At 38.3% G+C, this 14,405-nt stretch overlaps 1 protein-coding gene across 1 annotated transcript; it reads left to right on the top strand.

The window, feature by feature from the left end:
• Positions 1–13,197: 13,197 nt before the first annotated feature.
• Positions 13,198–14,157, top strand: LOC131908220 (olfactory receptor 8U9-like). The gene has a single exon (XM_059259269.1). The coding sequence runs from the start codon at positions 13,198–13,200 to the stop codon at positions 14,155–14,157; it is 960 nt and encodes a 319-aa protein (XP_059115252.1).
• Positions 14,158–14,405: the final 248 nt, after the last annotated feature.

Genomic DNA, 14,405 nt, shown 5'->3' with positions numbered 1-14,405 from the left:
CTTTTATTTTTATATTTATCTACTTGTTTGTTTGTTTGTTTTTGGTTTCTTGAGACAGGGTTTCTCTGTGTAGTTTTGCGCCTTTCCTGGAGCTCACTCTGTAGCCCAGGCTGGCCTCAAACTCGCAGAGATCCGCCTGCCTCTGCCTTCCGGGGGGGGGGGGGGGGGGTTGGGATTAAAGGCGTGCGACACTACCACCCGGCTAATCAATGTAACTTTTATACACCTTTGGTTAATAAAGACAAGGTTATGATCACCCAACATTGTGTAATAAAAAGTCACATGGCTGACATACAGGTTTAAAGTCAGTCCTGGGCAACAAAAGGATCAAGGAATGAAGCAGAACTGAGACACAAAATAAATAGAAACTCTTCTGGTTATAACAGTAAACTACACACATACATGTGAATAACTACCCATTAGCAATCTGGTAACTAATTTGGAAGAAATGTTTGCAAGAACACACAGATATCGGGGGTTTTGTTCTTTTTTTTTTTTTATTCATTGATATGGAGTCTATTTACTCTTATTCTTCCTAACAAGTTTAATTGGACCATCTCCCACACTCACTCAATTTTACTCTCCTTTTTCCTTTTCAATTAATTATTATTTATGACCTACTGAATATTTTGTATTTGATGTTAAGTAAACTTGAATATTAGAGAGAAAGTGGGAAAAGGAAGGAGGAAGAAAGAAGGAAGTGTAGTAATGAAACAAATAAGAAAGAAGGGAAAAGAAAGACAATAGGGAATAAGGAAAGAGAAGAGGGAAGGGAGGAGCAAGGAGAGACAGAAAGAGGGAATGACAGAAAATACGACTGAGAGATCGAAATAGTACAGGAGGCCACTCACAGGATTTTCCACAGACAACGCCAAAACAATTTCAGTTGAAAAATGTAAATATGTAGATTTTAATTAAAGTATTTTCTTATCTAGATGATAAGAGTCCATGTTATGTTAAATAAATGTTTACATACTTTATAGATAATGAGAAACAGACAATTGCTCCATGCAGGAGAATTCCTATGGATTGTGTCTATACTCTGCCCTTGGGGACTGAACCGATAACTCATTTTATGTGACTTTATCCCAGTGGTTTCCTTCCAAATAGTATAATATGTAAAGGTGCGACATGACAGTGGAGAAAAATGACAAACACTAACTCGGCTAGAAAGTAGGTTAACACTACCAATAATAAATCAAGTCTACAATGGGGTTATTCATCATGATGTGAACAAGATAGCAACCCACTGCTTTTATATCTTTACCTAATAGTAGAACTTTAACCCAAGTATAAGAAACACTGAGAAGAAACCCAACAGAGTAGCATTGCAGAAAATAGTGGCCAGTATATTTCCCAAATAGCCATAACATCCAGAGAGGCTGTGACAGCATAGAGGACATTAAGAAAATAAGCTAAGTACATGCCTATTTTGGATGGGATATCTGAACCTAATGGATATAAAACTAAATTCTGAGTAAAAGATGTAATCTATGAATGGTAATTAAATATATGATATTCATCAAACATACTGTTGAGACATACCATAGCATCCCCTCTTTTCTCCTGTCATCATATGGACTTTTATTTTAAAATAAAATATGGGGTTTGAGGATGTCCCCGAGTTTGTGAAGTCCTTATCGAGTACGCATGAAGCCCTAGGCTTGATCCGAGCACTGCTTTGGATGGGAAGCACAATTCATGAAATAAGATACAGAATGTGTTTTTTTCTTAGATGAGGCTGGTAACAAGAGAACACCACATTCAAACAACAAATAAAATAAAATAAAACAAGATATAAAGTCAATATTCACCCACCACTGCACACATGTATACAAACATCCCCCTCACACATACATATACACCCACACAAAATAATCTTATGTAGGAGATCTCATCTATAACCTCTTCCCTGGGTGATCCAGGTGTTCCTCTTAGGATTCTCCTTGTTAGCTAGCTGCTCTGGAGCTGTGGGTTGTAGTCTGGTTATCATTTGCTTTACATCTAGTAACCGCTTATGAGTGAGTACACATCATGTTTGTCCTTCTGAGTCTGGGTTACCTCACTCAGGATATTTTCTAGTTCCATCCATTTGCCTGCAAATTTCATAATGTCATTTTTTTTTTTACTGCTGAGTAGTACTCCATTGTGTATATGTGCGACATTTTTCTTTATCCATTCTTCAGTTGAGGGGCATCTAGGTTGTTTCCAGGTTCTTGCTATTATGAATAATGCTGATATGAACATAGTTGAGCATGTGTTCTTGTGGTATGATTGAGCATTCCTTGGGTATATGCCCAAGAGTGGTATAGCTGGGTCTTGAGGTAGACTGATTCCCAATTTTCTGAGAAACCACCAAACTGATTTCCAAAGTGGCTGTACAAGTTTGCACTCCCACTAACAGCAGAGGAGTGTTCTCCTTGCTCCACATCCTCTCCAACATAAGCTGTTACCATTGTTTTTGACCATAGCCATCCTGACAGGTGTAAGATGGTATCTCAGAGTCATTTTGATTTGCATTTCCCTGATGACTAAGTATGTTAAGCAATTCTTTAACTTTAACTAATTCTTTAACCTTCTGGCCATGTGAGATTCTTCTTTGAGGCGGCGGGGATGGAGGATAGGAGATGAGGGAAGAGACCATAAGGGAACAGGATGATCAAGATGAAACAGAAATGGAGTGGGAGACCAAGGAAAGAGATACCATGATAGAGGGAGACATCATGGTGATAGGGAGAAACAGGTTGCTAGGGACAATCCCAAGAATCTCCAAGGATAACCCCAGCTTAGACTACTAGCAATAGTGGAGAGGGTACCTGAACTGGCCTACTCCAGTAATCAGATTGGTGAATATCCTAATTGTCATCATAGAGCCTTCATCCAGTAACTGATGGAAACAGATACAGAGATTCACAGCCAAGCACTAGGCTGAACTCCAGGAGTCCAGTTGAAGATAGAAAATAGGGATTCTATGAGCAAGAGGCATCAAGATTATGATGGGGAAATGAACAGAGACAACCAAACCACACTAGTGGGAACTCATGAACTGTGGACCAATAACTATGGAGCCTCCATGGGACTAGACTAGGCCCTCTGTATAGGCGAGAGAGTTGTATAGCTTGACCTGCTTAAAGGAACCCCTGGTAGTGAGATCAGGATCTATCCCTGGAGTATGAGTGGGTTTTTTGGAGCCCAGTACCTATGGTGGGACACCTTACACAGCTTTGGTGCAGGGGGAGGGGCTTGGACCTGTCTCAACTGAATTACCAGGCTCTTCTCACTCCCCAAGGGAGGCCTTGCCTTGGAGGAAGTGGGCATGGGGTTGGTTGGGGAGGGGAAGCTAAGGGGACAGAAGAGGAAGGAGAGGAGATTTATGGATAGTATGGAAAATAAATAGAAAATTTCTTAATGACAAAAAAAGGAAAAATCACAGAATTCAAATATCTTAGCTATTTTGGTATGTATTTTTATTTCTACACATCATTTTGTGTTTTTATTTTTATTTATTTTTCAGTGATTTACCTGATGTTTACTTTTATCAAGATAAACAGATTTGGAATTGTACCAAATATATATTTAATTAATGGCATTATAATTTTCTGAAGTTATAAACTCTCTAAATTACTTAACATAATTACTTTATTTAATTTGCCTATCATGAAGTTTTCACATATAATAACTCAGAAGGGAATAACAGATTAATAACAGTGTCTCATTGCAATTTAGCACATCCTGTGGGAGAAGACGTGTGTTTTTATTTCAAGAGCTTTGATAATTAGAATTCAGATAAGGAAACTTTACAAACTTAAATCATTCAAATAAAAATATAAAAAAAAAAACACTGTAGAGTAAAAACAGATTCTCCTTTAATCTGAATCAACACTGGAATTCACTAGAAAATACGAAGAATAACTTCTCTGTGCTTATACAGGATGCTGGATTCAATACCCTAGCAAAGTGGTTTGAATAAGAATGTCTCCCTAGTCTTGGGTATTTGAACACTTGGTCCCCAGTTAGTCATGCTTTTGGGGCTGTTTGGAGGAAGTAAGTTACTGGGTCAGGCCTTTGATTTTTTTCATTAAGAAAATTTTTTATTCATTTTTACATACCAATCACAGATCCCCCTCTCTTCCTTCCTCCTGTCCCCCCCCCCCCCCCGCCAGCCTTCCCTCACAACCCAAACCCCATTCCCACCTCCTCCAAGTCAAGGCCTTTCATGGGGAGTCAGCATAGCCTGGTACATCCAGTTGAGGCTGGTCCAAGCCCCTCCCCCTGCATCAAGGCTGTGCAAGGTGTTCCAATATAAGTAATGGGCTCCAAAAAGCCAGCTCATGCACCAGGGATGGATTCTGATCCTACTGCCTGGGGGTCCTTAAGCAGATCAAGCTACACAACTGTCTCACTATGTAGAGGGATGCATGAATCGCCTTGGGAAGGAGAAATAGTTGGGATCTCCATGAGTAAACTAGGGGTGAGGGGGTTATAGAGGGTAGGAGATGGGGGATGAGAATATAAGAGAATGGGATGGTCGAGCAGACCTTTGATTTTAAAAGCCTTGGGCTGCTTCCAGTTTGCTCTCTCTGTTTTGTGTTTGTCTTTGAAGATATCAGCTCTCAGCTTCTATTCTGCAGCCATTTTGCTGCCATACCTTCCTGCCAAGATGGAGTCCAACTCCTCTGGAGCCATAAGGCCAAGTAACTTGTTCCTTCTTGAAGTTTCTTCAGATCATACTGTTTTATCACAGCAAAAGGAAAGTAACTAATACACCTGGGCAGGCCACTTTACAACTCTACCAATCAGTGACATGGTTATAAGACCAGATGTCTCTTGGTTGATTACTTAGTGTAGGAGTCAAATCTATTGTACTCTCTAAAATATCATCCTTTGTACCAAAGTTAATTCTGATAATTTCATCATTATGGTATAAAAACATACATTTCAAAACAAACAACTCTATTTACCAAGTAAGACATCACAACAGATAGAGACACACCTCAAATTTCATGTCTCAAATTCAAAGCCTACCTATAACCCACATTTTTTCTGAAAAATAAAGCAAATCAAAACTATGAAAACAACTTTTATAGAAATTTAGTAGAAAATAAAATCTGTTAAATTATAAAAACAAGTAAAATATTGTTAAATGAATATTTTTCATTTATTAAATGATTGTTAGTGCTATTTCATAATTACAATAAAACTAATAACAATTTTTTCTCTTTGATATGAAATTAGACCATGAAGAGTTAACTAAAATTAAAAGGAATGACATTTCAGCAGCTATAACTAATAGGAACATGGTGAGAGAATACTGGTCGTTGATTAATTTTGTCATCTACATAATAAAAACTACTTTAGGGCTAGAGAAGCAGCTAAGAAGTTAACAAAACTTGCTGCTCTTCCTGAGGACCTGGGTTTAATTCCCACCACAAACAGGGATTCAAACCATGTGCAACTACAATTCCAGAGGATCTGATGCCTTCTTCTGAAAGTGGGTATTACACACATGTGGGACATATACCTACATGCAGGCAAAACATCCATACACATAAAAACAAATATTTTTCAAAGACAAAATCCTCTTTAAAAAGTCAATATCCCTTAGGTTTTTTTTCACCCTAAACTACTTCAAAGCTATTTCTGTATTTATTGTGTACAAAGTATTACTTTAGGTTCTTATGATAAAATCATAAAAAAAGTGACATGGACCAGAGGCCATTCTTCAGTAACAGGATCCTAAATGAGAGTGCTAGGATATGAGAAGATAAGGAAGATGGAAACCTGGGATCAGAAGATCTTGCATAAACTGTTGTCTTATGCCAAGCACGTTTATTAAGAAGTACAACTTATTATGTGCCACTTGCAGTAGAAAAAAGGAAAACAAAAAATGTTTCACACACAAAACAAACAATGTTGCACAAGGAGAATATAAAATATCTCTGTACGGGGTTTTCTGGGTCCAACAGCATCTTGGCAGTTGGCAGCCAAGAAATACCACAAAGTCACACCAGGCAACAAACCTCGCACAAGAGACTTACGGGAGAAACACATAGAATGGTGCCTGTCTCTGAGCAGAAATAGAGACAGCAGAGGGCTGCATGGAGGGGCAGGCTATTTTAGAATATTATAAACATGTGCAGTGAACTAGTGGAAAAGTACAGTGCAATAAGAAGTATCGAGAGCCTTGACTCCGAAAAATTTTTTGTCTCTTAAAGCTGCATCTCCAGATAGGGGATTTCCAAGACTCAGAGCTCCGGTCAGTCCAAGAACAGGGTATTTTCCATTGGCCTGTTACTCTGCAATCTCAAGGACATAGAGACCAAGCACTCAGTGATCTTGGAACTGAAAACCATAGCCCCTTATGGTAGGAAGAGTTTGAATCTCAGGATCTGAAGTCAAAGCTCTACCAAGTCCCTGGCCCTAGTCCATTACTGGCTCTGCCAAGCATTTTCTTGGTTCTAAAGGAGGAACTGTATTCCTTCCCCATACATCAGGACCTCAGGGAAAGTGTGTTTTCAGGTATGCACCCACTCACTAATAATGCTGTTTTACTTTCATTTTACATAAAGTTACAATTCACTGTTTTTATCAGTTTGAGCAGCAATGTGATAAAGCTTGATCTTTACTACATTTTTGTCATATAAACAATGTCACAAATTTTGTGATGAGATACAACTGTGAGGAATTGTAAGGTACACCACGAACTGAATCATGCCTTTTTACTTATGGTCATGTGCAGCTTTGAATTCAAAATATCAAAGCTTTTTGATGTTTTTTTTTTTTAATCTTGCTAGATACCATCATGACATTTTCTAACAGCATGTGCTTTTGTGGTTCTCCTCCCTGCCCTCCCCCTTGACCCCTGCTACCCTAGTCACCCCCTTGTAGCCTCCATCACTGAGATCTTTTTATTTTTTCATACCCCATGTGTCCTTTTGCCTATCCCCTTATTCTTCCTCATATCGTATATAAACAAGGCCATCAAATGAAATATATGCAGTGCTCACTGCATAAAATTTATAGGTTCCCAACTATAAATAGATAAACTATAGTTGCTATAAATAAACAACTGTAGTTTGCACTTTTCATACCCCTCAATCAAATGACATCTATTAATTATTAGTAATTTAATATTTACTTTATATCATACTATAAAACAAAAAGTGAGAAGCATAAAGAAAAACAATGTCAGCCAGGTGGCGCACGCCTTTAATCCCAGTACTCGGGAGGCAGAGCCAGGCGGATCTCTGTGAGTTCGAGGCCAACCTGGTCTACAGAGTAAGATCCAGGACAGGCACCAAAACTACACAGAGAAACCCTGTCTCAACAAAGAAAAACAATGTCTTTCTGTCCCATTCATTTTATGGTCATACCAAAATTTCATTCTGCATGATTGAAATTCAGTGTGTGTGTGTGTGTGTGTAGCTAGAGTTTTCCTTCCTGGCGCACAGTCAGGACAAATCTGTCGCCCACCAGTCCCACAGCCGCTCAGACACAACCAAGTAAACACACAGAGACTTATATTGCTTACAAACTGTTAGGCCGTGGCAGGCTTCTTGCTAACTGTTCTTGTATCTTAAATTAACCCATTTCTATACATCTATACCTTGTCACTGGCTCGTGGCTTACTGGCATCTTCACATGCTGCTTGTCTTGGTGGTGGCTGGCAGTGTCTCCCTCCTCTGCCTTCCACTTCCCAGAATTCTCCTCTCTCCTTGTCCCGCCTATACTTCCTGCCTGTCTACTGGCCGATCAGTGTTTATTTATACAGAGCAATATCCACAGCATGTGTATGTGTGTCCCCAGGGATTTACCAAATGTTTTGCACATAAAGAGTTGTGGACAATAAATTCTTCCAAGAATTAGATGCTGTACTCATGCTATACTCATTCTGCTACACTACAGATCATTGCCTAACCCATTTGTCATGAGAGAGGCTTCTCCTAGCAATTGAGGGAAACAGATGTGACAACACATAGTGAAGCGTTAGATGAACCCCAGAGAATCCTGTGGAAGAGGGGGTAGGAAGGATTATGGGAGCCAGAGAGGTCAAGAACACCACAAAAAAAGCCAACAGAATCAACTAACCTGGGCTCATAGGGGCTCACAGATACTGAACTGACAACCAGAGAATTTGCCTGGGGCTGACCTAGGCCCTCTGCACATATGGTACAGCTGTGTAACTTTGTCTTCTTGTGGGATTCCTAACAGAGGGATCAGGGGCTATCGCTAACTCTGTTGCCTGCTTTTGGGACCCTTTCCTCCTATTGGGTTGCCTGGTCCAGCCTTAGGAGAAGTTCCTAGTCTTACTGCGACTTGATATGCCATGGCTGGCTGATATCCATGGGAGGACTGCACTTTTCTGAAGAGAAAGAAGTGGATGCAAGGGGTGGGGCAGGGGTATGGAGGTTTAGGGGAGAGGAACAGGGAGGACAGAAGGGAGGGAAGGGAAACTGTGATTGGGCTGGGAAAATTTATTGATTATTAGTAATTTTAAAAGAAATGTCATTTCTTTCACCTTAAAAGAAGTTATCAGACCCTCTGTAAAAACACTGTATTGAAGGCAATGCTATAGATATATTCTTCATATAGAGATAAGCACTTCTTTGAATGTATCTCCCACAGGAGTATAGACTCTCATTTTTCTGATAGCTTCATTTTCTTATTCCCTGGAGTAAGAGCCTCTGGGACAGAGACACTAACAAAGTCATGCAGCCAGCTTCTCTGTGCATGCACTATGAGGAGACAAAGAAGAACATCCTACCTGGGTAGGTTGAAAGAGTATCTCTGTGAGATTGGACACTACTATAGTGTTTCGAGATGAAGCTTAATTACAATGCAACACAGTGGTTTGGAATATAACTGGAATTCATTTTGTTAGATCATGTCAGGAGTATTTTCTCTGGTTGGTTCGGCCTTTTATATATGGTTACAAGTTGTAATATGAAACATTGTAAGTATAAACTCATCAAATCCAGTTTATAAGAACATAGTTAGGGGCAATCAAGCTCACATTTAACCATAATATAATCCATGTGCAAATTGTCTTTTATCCTTGCAGTACCTATAGATTTTTACTGAAAATTAACGATGAGTACATTAGATAGACAAATGTCACTAATATGCCCCTAGATAATACTTTGCAAAGAAAAGAATATGCCTTAAAAGTACAGGGAAGAAATATTCAAATATTCTTAGTAAAATTCATTTTCATTTTCTCCATTTCTGTATTATCTAGAAACAGTTATATTAGGAAATTAATGAAATGCTGTTGCTCTCATATGTAAGGCGTCTAAAGTTGACCGAGGAAAAAGTGTGGGTACAAGTGAGAGGGTAAGAGGCACAGTTGAGATAGATGTGTCACCAGGGTTCTAGAGGAAAAATACGAAAGAAGGTTTAACAAGAGGGAAAATCCAACTATATTGTTCTAAGGTATATTTCAATATAGTTGATAGATAAGTGACAATTGTTCCTTTCAATGCCCATCTTTTTGGTAGATAAGAAAACTGTGTATTATAAACAAAAATATAAGGAAATGCATAAGACAAAGACATATTATTATTGACAAACAGAAAGGAACCAAATTAGGTGTGTATCCATACAGTGGATCAGTAGATATACTTAGTGTTGGTGATTTGGAATGAAATGAAGAATATAAAATAGTCAAGTGCACAGTATGAAAAATCACATTCTCTTTGAAATGTAAAAGGTGTATGCTACATTTTTTGAGAATTTCTTATCTGAGAACTGTAATTACATCATTTTTCACTCCCTCACTTCCCTCTGACAACCTCCCATGAGCCCTTCATCTCAAATCAATTGCCTTATTCTTTAATTATTATTGTTATATACACATACAAGTTGACAAATATAAATGTAAATATATTGTGGTGATATATTGTATACCCCAATAAAGCTTGCCAGAGGATCAGAGGACAGAGCCAGCCACTGGATTAGACACAGAGGCCAGACAGTTGTGGCACACACCCTTAATCCTGTCGCTCAGGAGGCAGAGATCTATTTGGATCTCTGTGAGTTCAAGGCCACACTGGAAACAGAGCCAGACAGTGGTGGCACACGCCTTTAATCCCAGTACTGGGAATCACACACACCTTTAATCCCAGGAAGTGATGGCAGGGCAGAGAAAGGTATATAAGGCACGAGGAAGACAGGAACTAAGGCAGTTCAGCTGAGACCCATTTGAGTGAGGACTCAGAGGCTTTCAGTCAAGAGGATTCCTAGTTGGTGAGGTAATAGGTGGTGGCTGTGGCTTGTTCTGCTTCTCTGATCTTTCAGCTTTTACCCCAATATGTGGCTCTGGTCTATTTAAGATTTGAACAACAATATATTATATATGAGGAACTCAGTGTTTTGAGTCTCAAAAGGGAAGAAATAAAAGTGAAAGGAAAAAGAGACCATAGTGGAAAGATACCTTTTTATCTCTGGTCTGGGTTACAGTGTCATTCCCTGAGCTCCCTTCAGAGTCTATGTTCTGCAGAAAATTAATAACATCTTTGTAGCACAAATTGTTAGAAGGTCTTATTAATAAAAACAAATGCTGAAAGATCAGAGAAACAGAACCAGCCACAGCTACCATCTCGCCAATTCCTCAGCTGATCTCGTTTCCTCAAACTGGAAGCCTCTATGAACTCATCCTAATGGATCTCAGATGAACTGAGCCTAAAAGCTTAACAGACTCTAGTTCCTAGTTCTCAGGCCTTATATAACTTTCTGCTTCCTGCCTTCACTTCCTGGGATTAAGGTGTGTGTCACCCTGGCTGGCTGTTTCCAGTGTGGCTTTGAACTCACAGAGATCTGGATGGATCTCTGCCTCCAGAATGCTAGGATTAAAGGTATGTGTGCCACCATTTTCTGGCCTCTATCTCTATCTAGTGGTTGTTCTGTTCTCTGACCCCAGATAAGTTTATTAAGGTGCACAATGTATTGGGGGGACACAATATCACCACACATCTTAGCATATAATGTTTTGAATGAGGAGCTACAATTTAAAGCATCTACCTCTACCAATAATACCTTGACATTGTCAAGGAAAATATGAATCACAGAGTGTTTAGAATTGTGGTTACAGAGCAGAGTGGAAGGATTCAGACCTCTTTGCAGATAAGTAGCTGACCTAGTGTATTAGCTAAAATTGTATGATGTATAGCAGGCCAGAGTACACATTTTGAAATTTGTTTATATCTGATAGTGTACCATGAATTCAATTGTTGGGACCTTAACTGGTGGTATTTGGATTAAATACAGAATATTATACTAGAACACAAAACAGCTTACAAACTCAGAAAAGGAGAATATTATTATTTTACTTAAAGTTAATCTTATACCATCTTATAACAATACTTATTTCTTTAATTTGTCTCAAAAAGAATTGACACTGCGAAGACTCATGAAAAAATGTATTTTTCATTTTACCTTTACTTTTGTCTATCCATTACCTATGATTCAAAATTAGCTTCTTAACATGCAACAGAGATTCAGAACATATGTCCCCAGGGCCTTATCCTAAAAATGTCAATGCTGCTCTCACTGGAAAACAGAACTTGATTGGTTCTAATCAGTTTCAGGATCTCAAGATGAGAACTAAATAATGATTTATTTAGTTAAAAAAAAAGAAAAGAAAGAAAGAAAAATTGAAGTAACTCATTATTTCTTAAAAGTTACTCATTGTGCAAGGCAGTGGTGGCACACGCCTTTAATCCCAGCACTTGAGAGGCAGAGATAGGTGATCTCTATGAGTTCCAGGAGTGAGTTCCAGGAAAGGCACAAAGCTACACAGAGAAACTTTGTCTCAAACAAAAAGTAGAAAAAAGAAAAAAGTTATTAATTGCTACATGTACTGGTTAGCTTTTATATAATGAAACAAATTAGAGTAATCTAAGAAGAAGGAATATTATTGAGAAAATGGCTTCATAGGATTGTCCTGTAGGCAAGCTTGTATCATCATCATCATTAATAGTAGTATGATTATTATTACTAATTTAATTTTGTTTTGTGATTGATGATTGATGTGAGAGGGACCATCCCACTATGGGTGGTGCCATACCTAGGCACGTTGTACTGGATGGTATAACAATACAGGCTGAATAAGCCATGAGGAGCACACCAGTATGCAGACCATCCTGCCATGGTCTCTTTTCCAATTCCAGCCCCTAGGTTCCTGCCGTGATTTCCCTTCATGATGAACTATGATATGGACACAAATGATGAAACAAATCATGTCTTCCCAAGTTGCTTTTAGTTATGCTATTTTATCATAGCAATAGAAACCCTAACTAAGACATGAATTGCTCAATGCACATACTATTTTAAAATCATGAGTATATATTCTAATGAGTTGAACAATAGCTATTACCACACAAAAGTACTTGTGTACTCTTAAAGAAATGTAGACTTATTTTAAAATGTATTTTTAGAATAATTTTAGAAAAAGTAAAACAATTTGTAGGTTTTCATAAGAAAATTTTAGCTTTTTAGATGTAAAATTAATAGAGAAAGGAAGTATGGAGAATAAAAGATGATAAATAGCAGAAGAAAAAAGATGTGATCTTTTTAGATACACAAAAATTCAATTATAAAATTTAGGCAATATTGATAAGGAAGACAAAGATATTCAACTTCAGTTATAACAGGAAAATAATGTTAACAGCACAGCTCAAATATTCTTTTTAGAATAAGACATTAAAAACCATGAAAAAGGATATCACTTGTAAATTGATCTGTAAAGAAAAGTACAAATTCCTTGGAAAACAAATATAAATGCTATTCCAGATGATATTATAAGGTTATAGAAATAAATAGTCCTTTCCTTTGACCATTCTCTTTCTCAGGCTTTAGAGATGACATTTGATGGTTAAGGTTTATGACACCAGCTTAAAGATTCAGAGCTTGGAATAGAATGGGCTAAACAGCAAGACCCTTGTCTTTTAAGAAACCAAAAAAAAAAAAAAAGAAGAAGAAGAAGAAGAAGAAGAAGAAGAAGAAAAAGAAAAAGAAAAGAAAAAAATGTTGATGTTGGTTTGTTCCATAGAAATAAAACCTGTACACAATTTGGGTTTCCAAGACTAGAAAAACATCTCTTTTTAGGAGATAGTAAAGTACTGAATACCACTTGTGTTATGCAAAGTGGAAATGTATCATTTGGATTTTTCTCTACTTCTACAGATGTCCTGAAGACTCATGGCTCAGACAAACTGCACCCAAGTCACACAGTTCATTCTTTTGGGCCTGACAGATCGCCAGGAGTTGAAGATGCCCCTCTTTGTGGTATTCATATCCATCTATCTTTTCACAGCAATAGGCAACCTGGGGCTGATTCTGGTCATTAGAACAGATGCAAGACTCAACACGCCCATGTACTTTTTCCTCAGCAACCTGGCTTTTGTTGATTTCTGCTACTCTTCTGTCATTACACCCAAGATGCTTGGGAATTTCCTGTATAGCAAAAATTTCATATCATTCAATGCGTGTGCTGCCCAATTAGGCTGCTTCCTCACATTCATGGTATCAGAGTGCTTGTTATTGGCTTCCATGGCATATGACAGATATGCGGCCATTTGTAATCCTCTGCTGTATACGGTCACAATGTCCCCCGGAATCTGCATTCAGCTTGTAGTTGTGCCCTACAGCTATAGCTTCCTGATGGCACTGGTTCACACTCTTCTCACCTTCCGCCTGTGCTATTGTCATTCCAATGTCATCAATCACTTCTACTGTGATGACATGCCTCTTCTCAGGCTAACTTGCTCTGACACTCACTATAAACAGCTGTCTATTTTGACCTGTGCTGGAATCACATTCATTTCTTCTGTTCTGATTGTTTCTGTCTCCTACATGTTCATAATTTCTGCCATTCTCAGGATGCGCTCAGCTGAAGGAAGACGCAAAGCCTTTTCTACCTGCAGCTCTCATATGATGGCTGTGAGCATCTTTTATGGAACTCTTATCTTTATGTACTTACAGCCAAGTTCCGAACACTCTCTTGATACAGATAAGATGGCATCTGTCTTCTACACAGTCATCATCCCCATGTTGAACCCTTTGATCTACAGCCTCAGGAACAAGGATGTGAAATATGCCCTGAAGAAAGTCATAGATGGTAGAAATCAGACTTCTGCGATAAGAGAACTAAGAAAATGATTTTAATAAACAAACAGACTTTCACTCTTGGTCTTTTCCCCCAATATTAGTAAAATGAGTTTAATATCTTATACCTAATTGGTGTTCAGTGGAAATCTGTTCATTATAAAATCAAACATTTCTGTGTCCTCTCTTTTCTTTATATTTTTGATTGAAATAAATTATTTCTCACACAATGTATGCTGATTATAATTCCCCCTTCCTCAACTCATCCTAGTTCTTCTCCACCTCCCCTTCCATCTGGATCC

This window comes from Peromyscus eremicus, chromosome 4 (genome assembly GCF_949786415.1).
Source record: "Peromyscus eremicus chromosome 4, PerEre_H2_v1, whole genome shotgun sequence".
Lineage (NCBI taxonomy): Eukaryota > Metazoa > Chordata > Mammalia > Rodentia > Cricetidae > Peromyscus > Peromyscus eremicus.
This window is presented reverse-complemented; position numbering and strand designations above follow the sequence as displayed.

What these genes read in the sequence shown, in the direction of transcription:
- LOC131908220 (XM_059259269.1), top strand. Translation starts at nt 13,198, where the DNA reads ATGGCTCAGACAAACTGCACCCAAGTCACACAGTTCATTCTTTTGGGC.